At 43.4% G+C, this 26,923-nt stretch overlaps 1 protein-coding gene across 2 annotated transcripts in view; it reads right to left on the bottom strand.

The window, feature by feature from the left end:
* Positions 1-26,430, bottom strand: part of LOC134419438 (receptor-type tyrosine-protein phosphatase eta-like) — a 74,348-nt gene extending 47,918 nt beyond the window's left edge. For both annotated transcript variants that reach the window (XM_063158620.1, XM_063158621.1), the window contains exon 1: positions 26,347-26,430. In XM_063158620.1, coding sequence (XP_063014690.1) covers positions 26,347-26,412 — 66 coding nt within the window. In that variant the 5' untranslated portion in view covers positions 26,413-26,430. The remainder of the gene's footprint in view (positions 1-26,346) is intronic.
* Between the last annotated feature and the right edge of the window lie 493 nt (positions 26,431-26,923).

The raw sequence follows: 26,923 nt of genomic DNA, 5'->3' as shown, positions 1-26,923 counted from the left end.
TTTTATTTCAGTTTATTTAAGCAAGATTTCTATCGCTGCTGGTACAGAAACAGGCAAAACTTGTTATCTTTGCAAATATGGAAAAAGCCTCTGAAAAATACATCTATATATATTAATTGCTCTGACCTTACAACTTAACAACTTAAAACTTGTTTGTTCACTCTAATCAGAAACCACAAATCAATATTCCTTCATACCTTGACAAGTTATGGAAATGAACAACATCAGGAGCAGCACTTTTAAGATTTTCCTTTTTTTTCCCCTGACAAGCTCCAAAATCAGCCAGAAAGCCAGGCAATAGACCAGCTGTCAAACTATTACTGAGCTTGCAGCACCTTCCTGAACATACAGCCTTTAGGAAGACTTCCACAGTGAGGAAGAAAACTTCACACTAATGAAAAAGCTGAAGGCTAATTACTTCACATTGTGGGGATTTCCTGTGACCCCACAGACACTGAGGAACAGATCTTAGAGCAGATTCTAAATATTTTCTCAGATCAGCTGCTCAGGTTCTGATGCACACACGGGTGTCAGCAAGAACTGTCCTGACAGACCTTCTCCTATTGCCTGCTTTCTGAAACACCCCAGACATTCAAAATATAGACATGTGACTTGTTTTCCCAACCAACTGCTTACAAGGATTATTGATTTCATGGGTCATTAGACACATTCCTGCTTTTTTCATTGTCTCTGCTGCAGAGCGGGGATGGGAGCTCAGCACTTTCAAAATAATTATGAATTTCAGACCAGCAGTGACAGAGGAGAGAGGGAAAAAAGAAAAAAAAAAAAGGAGGGTGGGTGACAGAGATGACATGGAACAGAGCACCAGTAGTTTCAGCACAAGAATTCCCAAAATACACCGAGGAATGCTGAGCCCTCTCTTTCTTCCCGAAGCACCATAAGGCAACAGCAAACAAGAGGAAGAGTTAGATAAGGAAAGAGCTGCAGCAGAGCTGGGCTCTGTTTGCTGTTCGCTTCCCTGGTTGTGGGTAAACATCCAAACATTCGTATGACTAACTGATCTTCATCATTAAATTTCTGTGTAAACTCGCCTATATCAGAACACTTAATCTTCATATACTTAGAAGGGAGGGTTTTGCTGCTTTTTAAAAATTCTCTTATTTCAGAAGCCTAAAAACATGGAGCACACACTATTTTATTCTATGATTACTTTTGGCATGGGGAAACTCCAATGAAATACAGTCAACAACACCTTAAAAAGCTGAAAACAGGTAACCTACATACCTATATGTAATCCATACAACAGACACCATATGTAATCCATACAACTCCATAAAAAAGGCCTGATTATGAAGAACTGTACACAGCCCTTCTCTGCAGCAGCTCAGTCCTAATGCTTTGGCTGAGCACTTAGAGCAGGAAGAGGTGCCAAGTGACAATGGGAGAAAAGAACTTTTGTTCAGCTTTGTTCAGCTTTGTTCTTCCCACCCCAACCCGCGATTATTATTTTGATCCCCTCTAAAAGAACCAAGTTTGCATTCTGAGCCCTGCTCTGTGTGAATGAAGCAAACCCCTCACTCTGTAGGAGACTACAGACAAGGGGGAAGCTTTCCTCCCATTCCTGGTTGCACAGAACACCTACAATCACTGTCATCAAACAGCCAGGTCCCAATTCCTGCCCATGGACACCTTGCAAATCTCTGCTCTGCTCCTTTGCTGCTCTTCTTCAGGTGCAGGATGCAGGCAAGCTGACAAGTGACAAGTTCCACGGTGGAAATTTCAAACATCACTGAGCCATGCTGCCAGCCCAGTCCCTGCCAGGCAAAGCAGGTAATAAATTACCAGGGCAAATTTTGTCAAAGGATCTGAATCCTTAGGAGAGTCCCATCTGCCTGACTCCTCCAACCAATGCAGCCCAAACACGAGTCCCAGCTCAGGAGCCACTTGCAGCAACCTGAGAGAGGAAACTGCAACACAAAGAGCCCCAGGTTCACCTCACCTAACACCTCTCTTTAAACATGTTCCACAAAAGCAAGATGCAAAATCCATGGTGGGTTTTCCCTATCACTTTTGTTCAAAGAGTTATTAAGTGTCATGTTCCAAATGGAGGCAAAAAGAAAAAGTCAAAGGCACAAAAATCAGGTTGAATAAAGTTTGCAGTATTTCTGTCTATTTTCACATCGCTATTTTCAGTGAGACCTTGTTTCATAGGTACAGATAAACACAAAATAAAGGTGGAGTACACACATACAGACATAACATTTACAAGTGAAAACATCTGACAACAGTAGCTTGAAACTGCCAGAGCTGTAGAAAGGACTTCAGCCTGCTTTGGAGCTTTTCCTGGTAAAAACTAATAGGCTTTAGACTCAATCTTCTAACCAGTAGTAATTCCTTACCAGCATGACTACACGAAAAGTCTAAAAATCACCTTTCTTGTTAAAAAGTGTAATAACCATCTTAGACAATATGAATATTAAGCCTCAAATGAAACAAAATGCGTTTGGGGAAACAGATAAGAGCCTTTGGCTAAAATAAACAACTAAGAAACAAAAATTATTTCCCTAATGTAAACTGGAGGAGGAAGAAAAAATATTTGCCAGTAGATTCCCATGTTCTGACCTCTGCATGAACTCTAAGTAACCAGTCTGCAATTTCTAACAGCAACAAGAAAGGAAAGTGCATAGGAAGATACTGAAGGATCCCAGTCCTCCCAACTTTTGCTAAGCAGACAGGACACAAGTCAACTGAAGATAAAAACCCAAAAAACCAAAAACCCAGACCTTACACTGCACAAAGCTGCAGCTCTTTGTAGCAAATCACCAAAATACTTCACTGCAAGTCACAGATCTGTACATGCTTTGGGGACCAAGGCCTGACTCCAACTGCAAGTTTCTTCCCAAAATCTATGTATGCCTTGGGGTTTAGCTACATTATCAGTTCAAGGTAAAACCAGCTTGATTTAGAAATGCCAGATACTGGATAACCTATCACAACCCAATGTTAATGATTGCCCAGCTTAATTAGTGTTAGCATACTCACCCATTGCTACTCCAAAAAGTAATGTGTTGATAGAAAAATATTCAAACTATTTTAGGGTACCTTAACATCAGGATTTTCTAGGCTGAAATTAAAAAACAAAGCCCAACTGCACCCTCTGAAAGTGTCAGAAAAGTTACAGGAGATCTTCAGCAAAGTAGGTGCTTTGCCTTCACATAGTGTTAACAAGCAGTAACTACTCAAATTAGCATGGATAAACTGGTCTTAAAAGTGGCAGAACTATAAGAAAAAGGCAATATTACAGTGTCTATAATACACTGCATGTTTTTGTTAAAAAAGGGTTATTCCTATGTAATTAGGAAATTAATTATAACAATCCACTCATTGTCACTAACCTTAGGTTCAGCAAGGCACAGACATACACTAATACTTTTTTCTCATATCCCATGGTTTGTAGCAGACAGGTCCCTAGAAAAAGCTGGTAAAGTTTGGTTTGTTTTGGCTGATAGGAAATAACGTGCTTTTGCTACACAGGTGTGCAACGTTTTCAGCACATTATTTCCAGTTTTCTTGAAAAAAAACTAATGCAGAAATTATTTTAAAAAGGAAAACTGATTTTTATGCTTGGAGGAGCTTCTTGTCTTTGCAGCTGTAGGAGAAACTGAATGCTGAAACAACCCCATCGACCATCAGCACATTGCTATTGCCACCATGCTGGACTATGATTTACTCTATTAAAATGGTTTTCAGAGTATTTAGCTCTGAAATTGGCATTTGATTTGAGGCTTACAGAGATGGATGATGAGACTGTCTAAGAAACTAAAATAGAGTTACTCTAACTGCTGCTGCTGACTCTGGTCGACCCTACCCAGCTGTGGCCATTCCTGCTCTCCACACACTGCCCTCACCAAGGCACAGTCACCCACCTGACTGCACAGTGAATTTGTTTAAGCAGCTCATTTGGCAGAGAACTTCTCTTCCAGAATAATGGGAATAGCTTTCTGCTAGTTTAGCTATCTCACCCAGCCCAACACGAGGTCAGACACGGGCCAGCACAGTGAAAGGGAGCAGCTCACGTCACTGGGCGACACAGGGAAGAAGATGGCCATGAGATTGGCTCAGCTGTTTCGTAAGGCCTCACCCTCTTTCAAACATAAAGGAAAAGATCTAACATTCACCCATCTCAATGGCATTTGAGGCAGGAAAAAATTCACCTTCCGCCAGTGACAGTCATTTCACAGAGATGGCATATTTCAATTATGTAAAACAAGTAAACAGAATCATTTGCTTATCATTCTTCCTGGTGAAAGCTCTACTGGCAGCCTACAAAATGATGGCATGTTCTTTTCTGACTGGGAATCTCAAAAGCATCTTTTCTACAATCCACTCATTCCCTGCCTGCTTGCCTCACTTTCCTGTCTTTTGCCTATGTGAACCAGTTGAAAGACACGAGACGGGCAAGTGACTCCTTTAGAAAAAGCACACAAATTCATGTCCCTCTGCCTTAGCACTGTACATGGCTGGACATGAGAACATCCTTTTAGAAAGGCTGTTTTCAAAGGCACTCTCTATTCCAGGCACGCTGCTTTATCACTGCCACGACTGAGATGCACAAGGCACTTGCAGAGGGATTATTCTGACACAGCAGGAACAAATCATCTTTCAGCCAGCACCAACAATGAAATGAATGAACCAGTTGGGAACCCTGATGCAATTCATTAGACAACCTGCACTACTCCTTAGCAGAGGTTAGGACAGTATTTATTCACAACAGAAAAGGTACCATGTGTTCTTCAAGTAATTACTATAAACACTGCACAAATTAACTGCCATTAAATACTTGTTTTTAAATAAAATGTTCTCCTTCCTCTGTGCAATAGTATTAGTGGAGAACACAAATACAGCAGCTTGAAATAGCAGAACTTGAAGAAAGTAGGAGGAAATTCAGCACCCTTTATTTTGCCTGTTTGTGCAAATTACATATATTTGCACTTCAGTAACACTCAGAAACAGAAACCAGGGCACCACTCTATTGAGAACTCTGCTCTCATCTGGCAAAACCAGCTCCTGCCCACTGCCCTTCCAACCCAGCCACAGCAATACAGGAGAGTCTTTAAGGCAGTTGGAATTGGATTTATCCCTTTCCCCGGTGCAAAACATTAATTCTATTTGCTACAACATGTATTTTGAAAGACAAATCTACAGCATTCACCTGATGTAAATACTTCTTGGTCCAGAAAAGGTTCCATGCCAGATAATCACCTTTTGTGCTGCATGTGGAGGGTACAAACTGTAGGAAGGACAAAGTGAGGTAATCTACCCCTCCCTGTTTCAGAAGTTATTTCCAAACTTCTGCTTCTTTGACAAGGAGACTCAAAGTTACTAAAATCCAGTAGACCAAAGTTAAAAATAAAAAAGCTCCAACCTTGCAAAAGGAGAAAATTTAAGTCATATGCAGAAATACAAAGCCAGTAGCACACACATACACACAAAAAAAAAAAATCCAAACAAAAAACATTTCCTTTGGCATAGAAAGGGAACAGGCAAGTGAGATGTCAGAAGAGTTAAGTGGTCACAGGGTGCAGCTCCACTTCCCATCATCAACAACCAAAAGGCACAAGGGTTCACTTCAACAGATAGCCAGACCTTCCATCTTCCTTTAGAAGGGGAGGAATTTTCCCCTCAGGCAGGGGGTGATGCTGAAAATAAGATACAAACTCCTAGAGGAAGAACAGAGTAAGCAGCTAAAGCCCTTCTGAGATGTACAAGGGAGTCAGAAAAAGAGGGTGGGAGAAATAACACCCCAAGAGCTCTTCACAGCTTTGAGTGCCATCTTATGAAATGCTAATTGAACTCTACACAGCCAGTCATAAATGTGCAATATGCTTGCCTTACTGAGATAATGAGAATATTTTTCTCATCATTTCAACACAGTGAGTTGAAAAAATATAAAGAAGTCACACAAGAAGAAGAGAAACTGCATAAAAGCCAGGATGCTCAAAACAATTGCAAGAACCACTATTAAGGTGTGATTTTTGCATATAATAAAACCTATTATGTCTAATCACAGAATATATTCAAGCAACACAAAATCCCACATATTCTTTGAAAGACTAGACAGATATCTCAGTGCAAAACAATGCACTACCTGTGCACTGAGCTTTTCTGATGAGGAGCAGGAGAAAAGCAGAATTTCTGTGGCTGTACATGCCAAACAAATTGTGCTACTGCAGCCTGTCTTCCAACATTCCCTTAAATTATCTCTGTGGATAATGGCAAAACACAAGTTAGCTCGATTCACTGAGCTCAGCATTACCAGAATTTTAACTAAAAAGCTGCACTGTTAATTAGATTTTTTCTCCTGGTTTTAATCAGTTGAAGATATTTATTAGGGATAAGAACAGTTCCTGAAATCCACAAAGGCTCCTGGGTTTTCCGACATATCTTACTGTTTCCTACAGTACCTTTCCTTCCCTGTTTTGTGTCTGCCACGTGCAACATGACCAAAAACACAGAGCAAACAAAACACTGACTTGGTGAAAGCGTTGCCAAAAGCTCCAGGAGGAAAGGGTGCACATTTTGGGATTGGTTTTGTTTTTCAAAAACTTTCAGTAATCATCATATTCAGAGTCACAGCAGTGGAAAAGTGTAATTAAAAAACAAAAGCAGAAGAGCTGCTGCTTTACAACCAACTTGACTAAATCTGCTGGAGTAGGTGCTAGAGGAATTTGGGGTAATTTACTGCTTAAACCTTCCCCAAAAGAATGCCCAGCAGACCACACTAAGCGGCCATTTTTAACCTGAGAAGATGCAATTTTTCTGAGATGAATCCAGTCCTTTCACAAAAACATAAAGGGTTAAACGGCCACAAATATCTTCATTTCTTCTTCATATACACTCTTGTATTAAACTAACCCCTCAAGACAAGTGTGGAAAACTGAAGTGGAAAGTGAAATGGAGAAGAACAGAGTATATATTCATATATCCAAAAGGAAGTAAAGTTTACCAAACACTAATAAGCAACACTGAAATGCAGAAATCTACAGCACATACCCCAAGGTGAATGACACAGTAAAAGTGGAGCATGCCTTATTCTGCAATTTAGGTTTTATTGCATAAAGATTTGTCAGGAAATGTGGCTCACACAGTGTGTATGCATTGCAATCCCTGGTTATTATAATGCCTATTACAGAGTACTGCATGACAGGTGATACTTTCAAGGATTAGCAGGAGGCAGTTGGGTATTTGGGGGAAAATGCTCCAGGTTGCAAAGAACTGTTTTTGTTTAATGAGTAATAGGCCTTCCTCATCCCCTCCAAAACTGAAAAGTCAAGGAAGGAAAGCAAACACTGAGTGAGGTTACTGTGTTACAACACAATTCCCCCGTGCTGCTGTTAGCTACTCATTAACTTCCACACATATTAACCAGATAACAAAAGAGAGACAAACTCAGTTGTTTCTCCCTCCACACCAAGAAAAAAAATGAAGCAAATGATCAGTTTAGAACCACCAAAATCGCTCAAGAGATACATCATACCATGATAACAGCAGTATGGCTCCACACTCAATGATGGATCCCTACTATTGCCATGGGGCAACAGAGACACCAAACACACTTATGGAGCCAAAGTTTGGTCTAGAAATTCCCATACTGTAACATAGCCAGATCCAGCACACCAAGAGATGCCCAGAAAAAAATACACATCACAAAATACCAGTTAGTTGTCATTTCAAGCACCTGACCTAAGAAAACATTCTTGTCAAGGCAAGGCCTCAAAAGTAGGCTTAAGGGTGACTGACAACAGACAGACTTGGACATCAGCCAGATTTTGGCTTCAGCAGTTTTTGGGATTTTCTATTTTGCCTTAGCCAGTGTGTGAGGCTCTAGAGACAGCTCAGGGGAGGCTCAGTGAGCAGTCACACAGGTAAGAAGCCAGCTAAGGACAAGAGCAATGCTGCAATGAGCTCCTGACATCAGGGAACAAAGGAGCTGATAATGCACCTCCTCCTCCATAAGGACACCAGGGTGGTACAGGTCAGCCCTCACCTGAGAAACTGAGAAAGCACCACCATCATCCAGCAACACCAGCCTTCCCACAACTGCAACCCAGCAAACCCACAGCAGGTGCTGGAGGATTCCTCCCCATAAAAGGGCTTTTTAAAAATTAGCAGTGAAAGATGAACAAAGCCAAGACCATGAAGCACAAACCCCCCTGTTGTGACCCCTAAAACGATGCACAGTCTACAAAAGACAAACTAAAATGGACAGAGCAATGGACCTTTCACTCCCCTTAATTCAATTCTCTCCTTTAAGTCAGTGCACTATTATTGCCCTCGTAATGAGACTGTAACACTGAAGTTTTTCAGCTTGATGGTAAAATCACGTAGTGTCCATCCATCTCCAATAATAGCAATATTGAGACAATGAACTCTATTGAGGCATCTAATAAGGCAGATAGTCATTTGCATAGTACATTTTCTGTGACTCTCTGTAATACAACATCTCAAAGACTCAATTCAGACTATTCTCCTTTCCCACAGACATTTTAAAAAAGGATTCTTTTACTAGAAAAAGAAACAATGACCCCTCCCATAACAGGAGAAAGCAAAAGATAGAATTTTCCTGCCTACGATGAGTGCACACTTTTGCCTGTGTATTTTTATTTCATTGGGCTAGCGTTCCCTCTTTTTAAAATTAACTCTGTGTGCTTTCCATCTCTGTTGTGGCTTGAATGCTCAGAAATTTATTTCTGATTTTGTTCCTACAGGCTTCTGAGCAGGAAGTACCTTGGGATCCCCATCCACCACCACAGAAAAATTTCATCTTTAATTCCTGTGCTACACTCTTTTTCTTCATGTCTTCACATACTTCTCTCCTGTGTGACTCCCTAAATTGTGATTTGTTGGACACACCATAGTTTTTTGTGATACACAAGCCCAATTATGGGCCCTGAGTTTTAGGATGGGCTCTGCAATGCAGTACTTGGGTAGGTTGGACAAATCACTTCCCGCCAACAGACTGTAACAGCCTCAAAGAAATGTACAAGCATGTAATGTATATTGTGCCTCAGAGTTCAGCTCAAATAACACCTCCAACTTAGAGAAGAGCCTTAGAGAAGCACCAATTATCATGTCCTTGCTCTTCACAATCTTCCACTTTGCCCTCCTTCCAGTAACAAATCCTGGACTTTGTCACTGTTCCATTTGGCACAAGGAAGCACAGATCTTATTCCTGGAGGTAGTTACGCTGTTTCTACCTGTACAATAAAGGCACACACTCAAAACACCACCTCAGTGTGGTCCCACAGCTCTTGTCTGCTCTGCCCTCTGTCCCTCAGCACACTCCTAGGCAAGCTCCAGATTTTCTTAAGCGCTCTATTTTCTCTGCCAGAGCCCACAAAAGGAGCAGTGTGAGAGAGCACATATCCATAACTCATCTCCTCAACTCCCAGCCCGTGATACAATCATTGATCCACCTTTGGCCATGAGCACAAGCTCTCTGCAGCCAGGCCAGGGTGCAGAGGAGACAACCACTGAGCACCAAAGTCCTTGGACACTCCCCTGCCACGTCCCAGAAAACCAGCAGTGACACACACTCCTCACATGGGTCAGGCATGAAGCCTCCCTGCAGGAGGCTGAGCCAGGGCACTGCTCCCAGGTTAACCTTCAGCAGCTCAGCGCTGGGCTCTCAAGAAAACAAAACTAGAGGGCATTTCTGGCAAGCCCGAGAAGGTCAGCGGAAAGGGAGAAAAAGCTGCCACACAACAGCCCTAGTGAGGAACAGCATTGCACTCTTTGTCCAAGTTTCTGATTTTATCAGATTATGCCACAGTGTTAACATTGTTTATGGCCCTATTTTGTCTGTGAATCACCCACTCCCAGAGACTCTTCCTCCACCCCAGATTATAAATAACACCATATACAGAACGGAGCCTGTGAAGCAAAGGAGGCTTACTGAAACAAAATAATGTATATTGAACTGACAAAAATCTTTCAAAAGCCTTTTTTATTTATTTATAGTGCTGGCTAGACAGGCAGATTCTCACATTTTATAAACCCTGTAGGTCACTATCTCCATTGCTCATTCACAAACAATTCTGCTAATAAAAAAAAAAGCCTTCTGGTTATAACTGAACTTATTCCCCAGCACACTGCTTTTTGGCACATGCCTTTTGAGAAGAGAGATTTTTAAACAAACAGTATTATGTATTTTCCCTGTTTGAAGGCAACATATGCCTAGACCATGATATGATAATATGGCATTATTTATGTATCTGGAGACATTCAGACATTGCAACCAACCTCTTAGTCCTCTATCAATACACATAAGTAATTTTCTACCATGTCATAGCAGACTATGACTTAAATTTCCACTGATTCTATCTTCATAGGAGAAAACATTCTTGACAGTAAGTACAAAATCCATCACATGTGTTTTATTTCCCTCTTTTCTCCAGAAATGACTTCTTGCAGTGGGAAGTTCACAGTGCTGTCATCCAGGTTACAAAACAGACAAAGATATGTAGCCAAAAGCTGTAGAGAACAGGAGTCCAAAGGCACACGACACCTGGTTAAACCAAGACAATGAGCTGCCGGCATAAAGAGCCAAGTAAGCACAAGCCATTAAAGAAATCCAAATTCCCCTCGAGATAGGATGGGTGGAAAGCAAGCATGCACATTCTGCTCTGGCAAGGCAAACCTTCAGTGCTCCTGCTGAACCCCAGGGAACTCATCCCATCTTTCTATCCCCTGCTCAGACATATTTGCCACAGCTTCACACCAGAAGAGGATCTGGACTGGATACACGTCAGCCCAGCAAGGGCCTGCCAAGATCAGGCACCCACATCAAACACACACCACTGCAATGCCCCCACCAGCTGCCTGACCCTTCTTACCAGGCACACACACCAACACCAGGGATGCTGGGGCTGGAAGAAACCCTTGATTTTTCCTCCAATTACAGAGACATGGTTACACAAAATGCTGTGTAAAAGACATCCTGCCCAGAATCAATCAAACAGAAACAGAAGGGCCACTGAAACAATGCTGGCATGTTCTACTGATGAAATTCCTTTTAAGTGCCTAAGGTGAACCCATTCAAGCACTTCACTATTTGATTCACCATTTTCCCCCCTGCCATTCATCACACGATTATTTGTCAAGCTAACAGTTCCTTAATCATTTGTAGAAGTTGAAACCTGATGTAGCAAGGTTCCTCTCTGAAACACAAAGCACTCCAATGCACATTTCAGGAACAGTTAAATATATTAATACTCTTGTTCTTCTTTATTTTGTAGACTCAACAAAAATCAACTGTTTATAATCTTAGGAAAAAAGGAAAATACTAGTGCCTGGAAAATATCACAGTAAGTCTGGACATCATTTAAGCCAAGTACAAGTCTTTTTTTTTATTCTCCTACTGCATATCTCAACACACAGTTCCTTTTCCTTCAGCCTGTTTCAAACAATACTTGATAATAAACAAACAAAACTAGATAGCAAAATAAATTATTTCTCACTAAAGTCTCATTTTTTCTCTTCTGTTCCACACTTACAAATATATACTGTGGAAATACACAGTCACATATATATATATATAGAGAGAGAGAGAGAGAGACAGACAGACAGACATATATATTGTGTGTCTACACTACTTGGAGTATCCTATTATCTTATAGTTACTCAAAAAACTGACTCATATCAAAAATGACTTTTTTGTAGAAAGCAAAAACAAGAGTAGGGTCCCCTTGCAATGAATTAGCAGCACTGAAATTCAGAAAGTCCAAGCTCTTTGCTTTCACTATTACATCAGACCCTCATGCCTTTTTCTCCACATTTAAGAACAGAAGTTTACCCAGGGGCTCAACACATTGACTTTCATCATCACTCTGAAATACTGACCAAAGGACCTACAGTAGCAATATTTAAACTTCCATAAGCTCTTTCCACATAAAAACGTGTCTGTAATAACAATCATTGTTATTACAAAATCTGATCAACTCAGAAGGAACTACAAGATCATAAAACAGGACTGTGACACAATAACAGTGATGGGGATCTCCCACGTTAAGTTCTCATTTATGCACACAAAGGGGAAACAGGGAGGAAAAAGAAATTTAATTAGAGCTGACTGAAAAGTGAGGCATATGGTTCACAGGAATTTTTGCTTTCAATTAAACACCCTCCTCCTCCTCAGCAAGCTAAATAAATACAAACAAAACCAAACTATTCTGTGATATGTCTATGCAAAAATTGAATATAAGCATGAAAGAAAATTGAGGTAGAAGCTGTACCATAGACCATGTGCAACCACAGTCTGAGCCCTGAAAAAACACTTTGTCACCACACTAATAGAGGCACTTATTCCTCTCCATCATCACTACTTGTAACTATCTGTTTCCCCCTCATTAGTAAAACCTATTACACCTACATACCTAAAATTTTACTTGAGGTGTGGGCAGAAAAGGAAAGGGGGAGATAAAAAGTTGTAAAAGAACAGGGCTGAATTTTAGCAGTAGAGTTTTTAATAGAGAAATCATGCTCTGAAGTTTCATATTGATAAAAATGCTAAAATATGAAAATAGCTATGTTTCTAAAATAATATGTTATAGGGAAACATGTGAAAGACAGGGCCATTAGGGATGGATTTTCAATCAAAATGACAAATTGCAATTATGTATATACAGAGAAGACTTAAGAAAATGGGATACACTTGATTTAGAAACAAGTATGAGGAATGCTGTGAGAAAGACCATCCATACTTGCACTAAGAAAACTGAGAATGGGTGGAGCTTTCACCCACTTTAAGTTACACCAGGATCACCTGGCCCAGAGAAGGGAGAGTTTAGGAAAGGCTGTGGCACTGGGCCGTGCCACAGCCCTGTCAAGGCTGCCCATCTCAGGTGTGCTTGGAGATTTCACCAGAGCATCACCACCAGCGTCTCTAACTGGGGGTGCTCTCACACAACACAGAGCTTGGCTGGGGGTGAACACCTGCAGCAGGACAGGAGCAGGAGGAACAGCTGGTCTGTATGACAGGGAGGCAGGCACTGGTGCTCTGAAAATCAAGGGCAACTAGTTAAATGAGAAATCTGAATGGTAATTCACAGGGTGTAATGTGACATTACCCAGGGTCTCCTATCAGAAGATCCCTCTTCATAACTTAGCCCAAGTGCTTTGGAGGCCAGCATCTGCCTATATATATTTAGTTAATTATGAAATGTTGCAACCAAAATGCTTCAAAACACTGAGAAAGGGGGAAAATAGATTGCTGTGCCAATGCTAAATACCCTACAGACCATTTTATTTTATGGTCTGGCAAGAAATGGACTTTCCCTGACCCCTTTAGTGCTCCCTTCACTAAGATTGCCCTTGCTGTAGCTAGGAAAAGCTTACATATTTCAGAAATACTTAGGATATCAAGATAAAAAGTCTTAATTGGCTTCTGCCTATTGGAGCCTTTGCAGAACTGAAGCATTGTGGGGAAAAAATGCTCTCATCTCAGCTTGAAAGCTAATCAAAAAATCAAGGGGGCAAACACACCTCTTAGTAAGGCTCTGTATGGGGAGCTGCACTGGGACACCCTCTACCTGCATTCCAAAATATATCCAGGCAAGCTGAAGCTCCTCCAGCAGCACCTTCTCGTGAGGGGGCAGGCACTGAGCAAAGACAGCCAAGCATGGCAGCAGAAGAGTGTGGCTCTGCCTTTGGAGAGGGGCAGAATAAAGTCCAACAGGCAGCTTTAACTCCAACACTTCCTGGGCTTTCACAGATGGATCATGCAGTCACAGAAATGATCCCTAAATTCAGACTGTGTTTAAACACATACATGCTTAAAATAACACATATCTGGGCACTTCAGAACAGAGACTGAAGTGAGACATTTTCAAAAGAAGCAAGGTAGCCCCACTCCCAACTAGGGAGCTTTTAGCAATACCCTGAAGTGTGTATATATATATATATATGTATATATATATATAAACACACACACATACATGAAAACAGTAACACCAGTCACATCTTCCCCTCAATAATGGTCACCACAAACTGGAGATTTTGCTACTCTGTAGTGAAGCAGATGAACCAGACAGGCTCACTCCTCTTAAGCTCTCAGATCATCATGGGCTGACCATCAGCAGACACTGATCATCATCACCTCTTTGCAAGCAGCACACAGCTGGTGATCTCATGTAGAGAGAGCCTGCAGGTTCAACATTAGCTGTCCAGAAATGCCTTCCATCACTTTAACCAGAATCCAAATTAGAGGGGATAGTGCCCTGTTATCGCAGCTGTCAAGCGTGCAGAGGTCTGGGGGTGGCGGGTGTGTGTGAATTTGGCCTCCCTCTCATTTCAGGAAGGGATGTCTCATCCCAAGAGGGTCTAATTAAGAAGAAGGAGGTGGACTGGTTGGTTCCATGTCAGAGGGAATACGGTCCAGCTCTGTGTAATGAAACAGCACATACTTGGGCACAGCTTCAACAGCTGAGGCACGCTGCTGCCCTACGTAGGCTGCAGCAATCTTGCTGCTCATGTACACTCTGTTTACTCATCATCCTCCCCCAACAGCCTACTTCCTTTTCTTCAGAAACTTTGCTTCTCCTTCCACAGAGATGGACATGACGGAGGAGTGCCTACACCCCAGGCTCAAGGGGCCTCTCGTACACTTGTCCTCCTCAGCTGCACCCACCCCAGTTCTTGTTTAGCTCTCTTTGCTGCATTAAAACAGAGACAGGAACATCTCAAAGTCCTCCAAACACCACCCAACACACATAAACCACAGACTGCTCACAAGACCAGTCACAGCCCTACAGGACATCCAGAAACAAACTGTGGGGTTTGTTGGTCAGAAAAAAAAAAAAAAAAAAAGCAGTACTTGCTGTGCAAAAGCAACAAAAGGGTTTGTTTCAGTTATGTACAACACACACTGCCTGGGGCTAGAACAGCCTGAGGGAAGCCATTCACAACACAGATATTTCACCAGCATACTGATTTTTGCACCTTTTCAATAGAATGGCTGTTACCTTTAGCAGGGTCTGCACATCCATGTGCCATCCCTTCAGAAGCTCCCTAGCATCCCAATGCCTCTCACTGCCCCACCTGCTATGAGAAGAGGCTTCAGAACTGGGACTTGCTCCATGACACGTATCCAGGGTGATATTCACTGTCCCACTACATGCCTGCCAAGGTTTTGTGCAGCCTCACTCACACTCCTACTCCCTTTTCCCAAGCACTCGAGTGGTTTACCACAGGCTGCCCTGTGTCTAGACACACAAGAACCCTTTCCCCATCTGTGCCTGATGTAAGGAATGCCTTTTCTATCTACAAACCCACCAAGAATTAGCCAATTCACTTAGAGAAGAAGGAGACGAGACCCCACAACCCCACTTTTGTCTGATTTATAACCCATTCACGACCAAAAAGGAACCCTGTATTCACAAAATACAGGAAGTTGTATAAGGGAAGCTTTTTTCCCCTTGCAGTTCTCATTTTTGATGCAGTTTGTGAACAGAAGTGAATCCTGGTGGAGACAGGTGAGGTGGGTCACTATGCTGATTTCCTGTATGCACCTGCTGACTGAGGAAGATTCCTTTTTTGAAGTCATTGCCAGAGTTCCCAACCCCACAAGATTCCTTAGCAGTAGCCATGTACAACTGCAGTGTCCCATGGCATTAACAACCTCCAGGTCACAAAACACAACCACTGCAAGAAAGGGGAGGAAAGTGCAAAAAAGATTTGAGGGGTGGCAGGTGAGCAGCTCCCAAGTGCTCGAACAAATCTCGACACAACAACCTACTGCAAGTCCTAGAACTTCTCAGTCATTAGCTTTATCTTCAAAACTGCAGCAGGATTTCATCAGTGCTATGTTCCATGCTGGAGCATGAAACAGCAAATGTCCGAGATCAGGAAAGCACAAGTAAGAGGTCTTTGTTCAGAACGGAAACTGAAGTTTGGCACTATCTTATCTCCCATCTTTTCCACAATTTCTACAGGGGGGGACAGAATGTTCAGCTGACCAGTTCTCACTGCAAAACTCAGATTAACATCCACGGAATTAATTTTGATGAAATCTGGAGACAACAGTGACAAATACCACATGCAGCAATGACTGAATAAATGCCCATATATGAGATACCTGTTTGCTCTTTCACCTTGCCTTTTTCCAATTAAAAAAAATCATTTACAAGAGAGAAGAAGCAACTAAGGTAGTCAATTTGCAGAAATAAGACTGCAGGAGACTCAATCTATAGCAACAGGGTTTTTTGCAGAGCTGGCATTACAACTTACTATTCTTCTTAGCAGCTGTGCCAGGGGTTGTGAATAGCCCTAAACTCAGGGATAGGAGGAATCACTGCACACACTGCTTACAAACCACAAGTGCACTGCACAGAATTCTGCATGGAGCATAACCTGTGGGGCACAGTGAAGGTCATCAGAAATGACCTGTCCAGCAGAGGCACTGCAAGCAGGCAGTGGCTCTGCTAGGATGGAGCAGGGGCTGCCCTGTGTGAATCACCCACTCATTAACTTAATGAGTTAACAACTCATTACAGTACAGCAGTCCCTTCCTGCAAGTCAAAAACAGTGCAAGTGAGTGAAAAGGACAAATTTTTTTTTGTAGGCTGCTCAAACTTTCAGAAATTTAGAAGAGAACTATTTGAACCACTTAGATGAAGTCTTAACTAATTCCACCATAAAAAGAACTAGGCTCCATTATGAGTGAAGAGGGAAAAGCATGCTCTGCAATAACCAAATAGCTGCTCTGACCTTCTGCTCACTCCTCCTGCAGTGCTGTGCTTCACACACTGAACCAGGAAATAGTTGAACAGATACATGTGAAATTATGAAGACTGAGTCAGAAGACAATAGTTAAATAAATACCAGTTAAACCACATACCATAGATCTGTCCTGTAGGACTGGGAAATGAGTATTGCCTAAGGCTGCTCCAGATAATGCACCCACCTGCAAATATTTGCTGCTGGCTAAAGCTCAGCACATGCACTCTCAGCAGCAGCAGCAGGACTCCCCAAAATATTGCAGACCAGAATAAAAGAGAACATTAGCTTAATTCAGAGCACAATAAACTAATTATATCTTTTAATCATCAAAAGCATATAATAGCTTGCTGGAAGACTTTTTTAGTTTGGGTGTTTGGTGGTTTTTTAAAGCACATTATAAAGTTAATTAAGGATGCACCTCTTTTTTTTTTTCCAAGAATTTTAAGCCTTCAAATTCATGAATATAGAGAGCTGATTGTTAGCTTCTTTAATGTGGCTATTTTACTACGAGTGTACAGCAGACATCAGAAACAAGAATGTCACAGAGGAATTGAGCACACACAATAAAAGCTCAGAAGCAATTACACTTTCACTATGTAGCCTTAAATCCACATATAAATACGTTAAGACATTTATATTTTAGATAAACTACCCTTCAGCAATTGTGAAAAATCATTGAAGAGAAAGACAATAAGATAAAAAAGCACTAACATGGTGCTGGAGCAGTTGGCCATTAAAGTCACATCTTCTGAAGAAACATGTAAACACTTTGTAACAGCATTTCATCTGTAACTGTTAAACAGGAAAAAAGGCCTGTCTCCAAATGGATTCAACACATAACAGAAGCAAAAAAAAAAAAAAAAAATTAACTGGCTAGGATTTTTTTCCCTCTGGATCTCACTGAAATTTTAACCTGTCCAAATGCAAGTCCTTAAGTTACAGACAAAGGCAAGTTGTCTCTTTTAATAGGGAGAAAGGAGTGTATTGTTAAGATTTGTCATATACATACAATTACCTGCATTGTTATGGAGATTACAGAACAAAGCCCCAACAGATACACTTCTAGATCTTACAGCCTTGTCCTTTCCCATAATTATTGTCTTAAAATTGGATTTCATTTAACACATTCATAATACCAATATCTACCAGTGCTTAGCATGTGCTAAGCTTAGGGATAGTTCCAATTATTTTTAAATGGATGTGGCAATGCATTTAATTTATCACTCAAATGAGCAATTTAATAGCACTAATAAGGCAAGAGGTTCTTTTATTTGGTTGTAAGAAGTCTAAAAACTAGTACAAAGTTAATTAGAATAACTGGCTAGTCTATCACTCACTTGAAAATAAATGCAAAAGAAACTCTCCCAGAATTTTTTTTATTTTTTCCTTTCATTTCAGAAATAGGATTTTGAACAGCAGAGATATTGAATTTTTTTAAAATACCAAAAAAACAACTTTTCCCACAAATATTAATGGCACTCATTTACCTGATGTAAGAGTATGTCAGTCTCCTTTCCTCAGCAGTCTGGTACAAAATCTATCAGAAACTCTGAGTTTAGAACACCAGGCCTGTGTCTGTGACATGCTCAGTGTGCCAGATGAAAAGGCCAGATCCTGACCTCAAAGTTGGGCTGCTCATTTCTCCCTGGTGCCCAGCTGCACAGAATTAGAGGTGAATTACCCTGAAAGTTATGCAAAGATAACGAACTTCCCCTAAGAAAGAACTTCTTTTTTTTTGTTGTTGAAAATATATGCTTACAACGACTGTGGGAAGGAAACTGTGGTTACAATTCCCATATTTCCCCTCTATAGAATAGAAAAGTATAAATCCATAGAAGGTGAAACCATCAAAGACCTCAGTTAACCAGGCATAGCCTACTTAACAAAAAAATCACATCAGAACTGACCACAAAAAGGATATTTTCATTGGTACTGAACTTCAGGCCAAGTACTAGAAGAAGCAGCTGACCCTGCAAGCAGATGGAAAGAATACTAGAATTTAAAAAATATAATTCATGTAGCAGGAAAGTCATGGACTCAATTCCAAACTTGATTATAGATGGACAATTATAAAACATCCAGTGTCAAGAAGACATTAGAATTCCCATCTCTGCCTTCACTAGAGAAAAGCAAATAAAGAAAACAGAATTTGATGATCCAAAAGGATCGTACCAATTTATTGTTGTTCATTTTATTTCCCCCTTGATTTATAAGTACTTATAAGTATGTAAAATTCCTGCAGAATCAAAGATCATGATCACAAAAGGAAGAAAGCTCTAAACTGCCTTATTAACACAATACAATTTTACATATGTAAATTTGATGCCAGCCACAGGCACCCATTCTTTTCCTCACATTGTGTTTCATAAAAAGTCACATTTACTGTTTAAGAAGTACAGTGAAACCGTGGCACATCCCACATTGTACTAAAACCACCAGCAAGGCTGAGTCCATCTCTTTTGATGGTTCACACTGTTACTTTCTGCTAATGTGCATTTCTTTCACCTGAATACCAGAGGGAAACAGTGGAAGCCCTTCTCTTTGTCAGCCAAAACCACATCTTGGCCTCAGAGAGCTCACTGGCCCCAAATCCCTGCTAGCACACAAAACTGGCTGCCTTTTCAATCCAGATGTCCCTGGTGGTGGAGGCCTCATCCATTTCCACACCAGCATCCACTCTGCTCTTTCCACTTCAAAGCACAGAGGCCACTTTGCACAAAGTCAAGCAACAGAGCAGGTTTTGACAAATAAAGGCAAAGATGGGACCTCTCTTACTATGAATTCAGATGAAACTAACAATTCACCTGTCCTTAAGCTGATGCAGACAGATGAAGGCAACTAAAATGAAGTCTCACCATTTTCCCCTTCTGTATCATGAGACCTTCAGGAAAAATAAGTGGAAGGTTTCCAGGGGACAGTCTGGGAATCAGTTGTCTGAGCTACTTTGGGCATGAGGAAACGCTGGGAAGGAAAGGCAGCAGAAAGAACAACTTCCACTTATCTACAGGGACTGTTGAACCTGCAGGCACAACAACTGCTACAGGGAGGCAGCAGGAAGCTTTCCCAGCCTGTAATAATACCATGGATGGTCAGAAGCTTTGCTGCTTATATAGGCTGGCCTGTCCCAAAGCTAAACTCTGCTGCCCTGTTGCCTTTGCAGCACCATCCTGTCTCATGAGTCAGTGTGGCACTCACTAACTCTCAGTCTTTTGGATGGCACCCTCTGCATGGCTCTCTCCTTTGAGAAACAGAGCTGGTAGAAAATAGAATTTGGAAGTGAGGACTCAAAATCAGGTATGTAGAAACAGACTTGCCAGCAGTGACCTGCTCATGTGCGTATATGAGAAAATAAACAAGGATGCTTATTCAAAGTGCTCTAATTTACTAGAATCCAAGTGCACAAGAGGAAATAATGACAGAAAGCTCTGCCTAAGCTCCACTGCGATGGGGAATGCAGAAACAAAAGCCACCAGCATTCCTGTGCAAAAACACTCTCCAGAGCCATCTACCATTGCAGAGACAAACCATCAGCAACCATCAGATGTGTAACATCATGCACTGGACCAGGAGTCCTCTTACAGGCATGCAGAGCTCCCTGTCTTACCACCCACCTGCCAAGACATCCATGAATGATTCATTTTGACACACTCCATTAAAAAAAATAATCCTGCTGAACTAGCAGAAGCTTTTAAATATGCATTTAAAGCCATGCCAATCTACATCCCTCAATGACCAAGGACAGGCTACCTTTTCCACAAAGCTGGTCTGCACAAATAACCCTCTTTGGGGAGCACTCCTATGCAGGCTAGGTTCAGCCCAACTGCTTGCAAGCTGGCAGTCACCAAAAAAACCCCTTACCAAAATAGTGGCAAAAGGAAGTAAGGAATTACTCTGAGAATGCAGCTGATCACAGAGCCAGCTGTGTTGTAGATACAAATAACAGCCTAACAAGGGATAGCTCCCAGCCACTCACCTGGACTATGATGGGAGAGAGGGTTCCAGCACTCTGGGGCTCAGAAGTGCTAAGAGACTGCATCTGCTTATCAGGCCACAAGAGACAGGCTGCAATTTGCAATAAAGCTCTGCACCTGATGTTCAAGTCTTTACTTGGTGATGTTATGGTCTCAGAAGCAAAAATGTCTTACCTTCAAGGAGGAAAATGGGGCTGAAGTTCACACAAATTATTCCTTAAACTCACGCAAATTACTTCTTATTTTCAAGCCCTGGCTCATTTGGTGCACAGAACACAAAAACCAGTACTACAGTATGTGGACCTTATTCTCCTGCACACCACAAAGCCAAACCAATCAACCAAAAAACCATTAGGCTCTTCCAATAAACAAAACACCCAACCCAACATTTAAAGAAAACACCCACATTCTCAACCCTAAAGCAGAAGCCCACATGCAGAACATAACAAAACCTTTGCATGCAATAGGAACTTCCCAGTGACACACTAGGTGTTTCTTTTCCTTGTTCAGTTTGGCTGAAACTGTACAGAAGAATGGGAAAAATCAGAAATGCACCAAACGAATGGGAGGTACAAGAAGAACAGGAAACAAGCAGATGGGCAGCACTGGAGAGAAAAAGACTTCTAGGCAGTGGCCAGGAGAGCCTAAAAGTGATCCTGACAGGAGTCCCTTCTGCTCCCCAGAGCAGTACTTGTGTCAAACACAGCCTCAGTCCTCTTCCCCACTCATACCAGCTGGGTTTGAAGCACCATGTAAAGCCAAGGTCAGGCCTGGCACCACAACAAAAACCAACATCCTCCTTCCTCCTTTAGAGCTGACATTCCCTTTTCTTTATAGGTGCAATTTCTTCAATTCTGAGACATGGTTAAAAGCACAGCTACCTTTTCTCCTATTACATTGCTACACGTGGAGAAAGAAGCTTTCCTACATGGCCTTTGGTATCTTCACAAAGAGGACAGAAGGAAAAGAGTGATGGGCGTACTGCAGGGCTTCAAATATCAAGGTGTTCTTCCCATTTCCTGATGATGATAGGAAAATAAGTACTTTCAGCGACATGCCAAATACCAACAACATTTATGGAAAGATATGGACATAGTTCCCTGCCTTTTCCACTGAAAGTCCATGAAGGCCATAGAAGATAACTAAGTGAGGCCACGAATTTATTGATTCAACTCTGGTTGGACCACATTTACATGTCCATTCTTTGTTGGATTACAGAAATACTTTTCCCACTTTATCTTGGATTTTCTCCTGGAATTTTGGATTAATAGCCCCAGGAGGCCTGTTTATGTGCAGATACATTTGGGAACAGCTGGAAAGCACTTGGAGAAGAGCCTTGGTGCAGCCTTCCAGAGCAGTGCATCTGTTTTGTTCTTCTCTTCCTGTGATGCCTGATCACTCTTTCCCCCACACTTTGCCTTCTAACACTTCATATTAGCACATGTGCCCAAACCATGACAACATGCTTACCTACACTTCATTTTCTTCCCCCCCTCCCAGTTGAAGTCTTCCCCTACACAGTCATCTCCTGCTGAAAATTAATTTCCTACTGATAGCTCCATTTAAGGCAAAGTTCTTTCACTCACCCATCCCTACATAGCAGTAGGCCCTCTCTGCTGGAGAAAACTCAGCTAGCTCCTCCTACACTTCCAGCAACCTTTCACAATGTTCAAGGTACAATTTGCATTCAAATTTTGGAGTCAAACTAAAAACATCAGGATAACAACCAGATGTGCAGCCACCAACTGGTTTAGTAGTGTCTCTCACCTTTGCTCATACTGAGACTCTTTCAAGCAGGAAAGTAAATGTCAAAGGCAGGCTTTGCACCTACAAACATCCAAGCACCAAACCACTCTTCAGCACTGTCAAAATCCTCCCTCTATGATACAGTGTAACTCTAGGAAGGAAATGCATAAATTAAAATTATATAGATTATGCCCTGCACAATGAACAACCAAAGATTTTAAAGCAGCAGCAATTTCGCTCATATTTAGAAACTCCAACCATAAAAAAATTACATGCCATGAAAATTCTCAACAAAGGCTTGCATGTAGCTCCCATAATTGAGGAAGTACTAATAATAGCGTGGCTGTTTGCACAGACAACATTTCCACTGTGAGCCTCAATTCTGATCTCAAATATGCAGAAGAAGATATTTTGTTGTGTGTTGCCGGCTGGAGACTCAAAGTATTGGAAACCATGTGAGAGTGCAGCAATGTGCAGCCAGCCCATGCCTCTAAGGAGGCACATCCATGCCATGCTGAAGACAAAGCCTCCATTGAGCCCTGCAGAAGGTGCTTGTGTTGTGGGGCTTTGTAAGGAACATAAAGAAGCTCAGGAATTAACCTGTGTTGTTGTTGTAAACAAAAATGAAAGCAATCATCACACAAAACCAACCTGGCCTGACAGATGAAAAGTTTATATCTATGCTCCTCAGCCACAAGCAAACTCTGTTCATAGTTCCAGCTTCCCCTTCTGGTCTGTGCTGCCTAATCTCAGGCCTGCTCAGGTCTCCAGATCAGCAATGTTCACACCTGTGTTTTTAACAGTGTCCATTAAAGGCTTTACCCCAGAAGTGCATGCACAGAAGCAGCAAGGGAGCCTCACATTTCTCTAGCTTTATTCTTTTGTAAGCCTCTAAATGAGCTGTATGCAGACCAGTCACAAAGTTAAATGGAAATTACTATTAACTTCTTGCATCTGCTGAAGATTACCCAGAATAATTTCACAAACTAAAAATTAAATTTAGTGTACTAAGCAGGAGAAGACTCAACAAGGATGATTAATAATGAACAATATATAGCAGAAATTATCTTGCATGCAACATATACACATGGCAAGCCCACATTTGAGATAAGATGGTTGTTCATTTAAACTCCTCACTTGAAAATTCAGACCAGTAATTAAGTCATAATCCTATATAATCAACTCACACAGTATCAGTAGTTCTGTGCATGGAATAAGATGTAACAACAAGCTATTAGGTCCACATAAAAGGCACTTTAATTCTCAACACCAAAACAAGCCCAAAACCACTGTCTGTTGCTTTATTTATCATATCACTGATGTGATCACTCTCAACAAGAAACAGAGAGCAAGGTTTGTTTTTTAACAACTCCAACCTTGCCCACTATGTTGTAATTCCTGAAAAATAAGCAAGATGCTCACCCTTGAGTAAAAGGCACCACAGAAGGATCATGTGCCCATCACACCACTGAGGAGCTGCCACGACACAGCCATTCCACAGCTCCGGCTGCTTCCCGGTCCCTGCGTGTGGCTGGGCCCACAATGGTGCCAGTGTGTGGTGCTGTCCCCTCTCCGACCCCACAGTCATCTGAGAGGCAACACAAGGGCCAGAGCCAGCCAAGAGACACTTCCACCCCAGCCCTCTCACTCAGGAGACTGCAGAGAAGGGGCAATAGCTCTTACTGGCAACACACGAAGCCCAGCTCATGCCACATGCCTGCCAGCTGCGGTCCCCTTCCTGCAGCAGCTACACACCTCCCCAGGCAGTGCCAGGCCATGTCCCCGCACCTGAGCACACGCCACACCTCAAGCAACACCAGCCAACTCTAACACCTGCCTGAGCCTATGCAAAGAGCCCTACACAAGGAGCAAAACTCTGCCCTGATGGAGAACATCCTCATTTTTAGAGGGCAAGACCATGTGAACAGCACTGGAATGGGCAACAACATTATTGTACTTGAAGCATTGCCTCCAAGCAAGGCTTTATTCTGCATCCTTACAGCCTATAGAAACATAATGACTTTTCAAATATGAGTTATCCCACCCTAAGTGGCTACAGTGAAATTTAGTCATTTCAAATGAGATGGTGATTTGCAGAATCACACCATCAGCGCACACCTAGTTTACATCCTAGTCCTCTAAGGAAAAATATCCTTAAGAAGCTTTCTTCCCACCTGTCTGCAGTTCAAGCACATGCTCCTGATGTTCAGAACTCCACCAGGTGCTGATCAGCACAAGTTAAGAAGCCTGAGAGTCTCAGTAAACTGAGACTTCTCTGCCTCAGCTTTTGCATTCACAGTACAATTAAGTCAAAATTGAGAATGTTGTCTGATAAACTTTCAGTAGTGACACTATGAGCTGCAGGGTTCCCACCTAAAATTATGAGCCACGCCAAAATCTGCAGATCTGACCTATGTCCTGTAGCATGTTGATGGGACCTCTGATAACATCAGGGTTAACAGACCTAGCTGAGGGCCCACAGCTGGGTCCCTAGGTGTTGAATGCAGAAATTTAACTACATGGAATTGAGGAGCGGGTCCACGTTTTTTAGTATTATTACTAATCATACTAGACACCAATTAAGAGCCTGACTTTAGAGAACATTAGAGATCACTAAGTCGCAAGATTTCATACCCAGCTTGAGAAGAAACACTACAAACAACAGAGGTCATGGCAGGCAGATCCTGCAAGGCTGTATCCAAGGACAATCCAGGCCTCCTCTGAGGTCTTCCAAAATGCTGATATACTTTAATTCCCAATTCAGTTTCAGCTCTTATTCAGAAGAGGTTTTTAAACCTAGGCTTGGTACAACAACAAATAGAGATCAAATGACAAAACACTGCAAGGAACCCCAAACTGAAACAGACAACACTAGGAAGCAAAGGTTTACAATAGTCAATTGCAGCCAATGGTGCAATCACAAGCTGGCATCAATGCAAGGTAAGGAAAAAGTAGTCAAAAAGGTAAAGCAGCAGTACAGTTCTGCTCTGCAGCTCTCAGGCAGATCTGTCACCACAGATTACTAAGCACCTTGGTTCCTATCAACACATATTCACACTTCTGTAGCAGAAACCACTGAGGCAGAGAGGACAAGGGGCTACATCTGGAAGCAAAAGTTCAGCAAGCCCCAGAACACCAGAGTTCACAGTGGCCATGAAGCACTCCGGGAACACTGAGAACACATGAGCTGAGGGAAGCAAGGCTGAGAGTCTGCCAGCATGCCGAGTGGGTCACCTGGCACGCCATTCTGATTTACATCAATGAAAGGTGTTCTTGGAAGGACACCCAGCACACACGTGGGAGCAGAGCGGGGCCTCAAAGCCAAGCGTGCTGGCCAAGGCCTCCCGCTGATGTGCTGCCCGGCACCGCTAGGGCTGCTCGCTCCGCACCACGGCAGCGTTTGCCCGGGGAAACTCCGCGCCGATCCCGAAAGCCGTAACCCAGCGGGTGATGTGCGCCAGCGGCACGGGCAATGCGCAAACACCCCCTTACCACATACACCCTATTAATATAATCAACCAGCAGCGACACGAGGAGGGCAGGCTACAACACCGTGGAGACGGGAGCCGTGCCTGTTGTACTCAGGGCAGCTTTTATCCAGGAAAACAACCGGGGCAGCCTCATGCCCCGAAAGGAGCCACGCGGCTGCCCCGCCGGGTTAAACCCAGCACAGCCGGGCAGGGGGCAGGGGGAGGCCGCGGGGATCCCGCCCCAGGTGAGCAACGCCGCGGCCGGGCCACACCGCGGCCCCCGCCGCCCCTGCCCTCCCCTCCGCGGGCGGCACCGGCGGAGCCGCTGCGGGACAAAGCCCGAGCCCGGCCGCACACCTGCCCTGCCGAGCCTCGCCGGGGGCAGGTGCGGCAGCCCCCCGCCTCCCGCGGCTCGCTCTCACCTCGGCCGGCAGCAGCAGCAGCGGCGGCAGCAGCAGCAGGAGGCAGGGCAGGGGCAGCCGGCTCATGGTGGCGGAGAGCGCTCCCCGCTGCGCGCACGGCCGCTCAGCCCGACGCCGCCGCCCCCGGAGACATGGCCGGGCTGAGCCCCGCACCGCCCGGCGTCCCGGCCCTCCCCCGCGCCCCGCCCTGCGAGAGGCGGGGGGACGGGGCCGCGGGGAAGCCCTGCGCGGGGCGGAGTGAGGGGGCGAGCGGGCAGCGCCCGCCGGGAGCCGCGCCGCTCCCCTCCCGCCGCCTCCCGCCCGCGGCCTCAATGGCCGTCTGGCAGCGGGCGGAGGGGCTGCGGCTTCCCCGCCTCCCCCCTCCCTCTCTCCCTGCCGGCATCTGACATCTCCCCCCGCCGGGCCGGGCCGGGCGAGGAAGTGGCTTTCTCCCAAAGTTTCCCGGTCTCCGTCGGCACGGCGGAGGGAGCGGCGCCGCGGGGCGCGCCCGGCCGGCCCTGGCACGGTGCTCGGGGGCGGGCAATCGGCGGAAGGGTCAGGGGTAAGGCGAGGCTAACCCGGCCCCGGGGGCTCCGCT

This window comes from Melospiza melodia, chromosome 6 (assembly GCF_035770615.1).
Source record: "Melospiza melodia melodia isolate bMelMel2 chromosome 6, bMelMel2.pri, whole genome shotgun sequence".
Lineage (NCBI taxonomy): Eukaryota > Metazoa > Chordata > Aves > Passeriformes > Passerellidae > Melospiza > Melospiza melodia.
The sequence above is the reverse complement of the archived record's forward strand: the minus strand, read 5'-3'. Positions and strand labels throughout refer to the sequence as shown.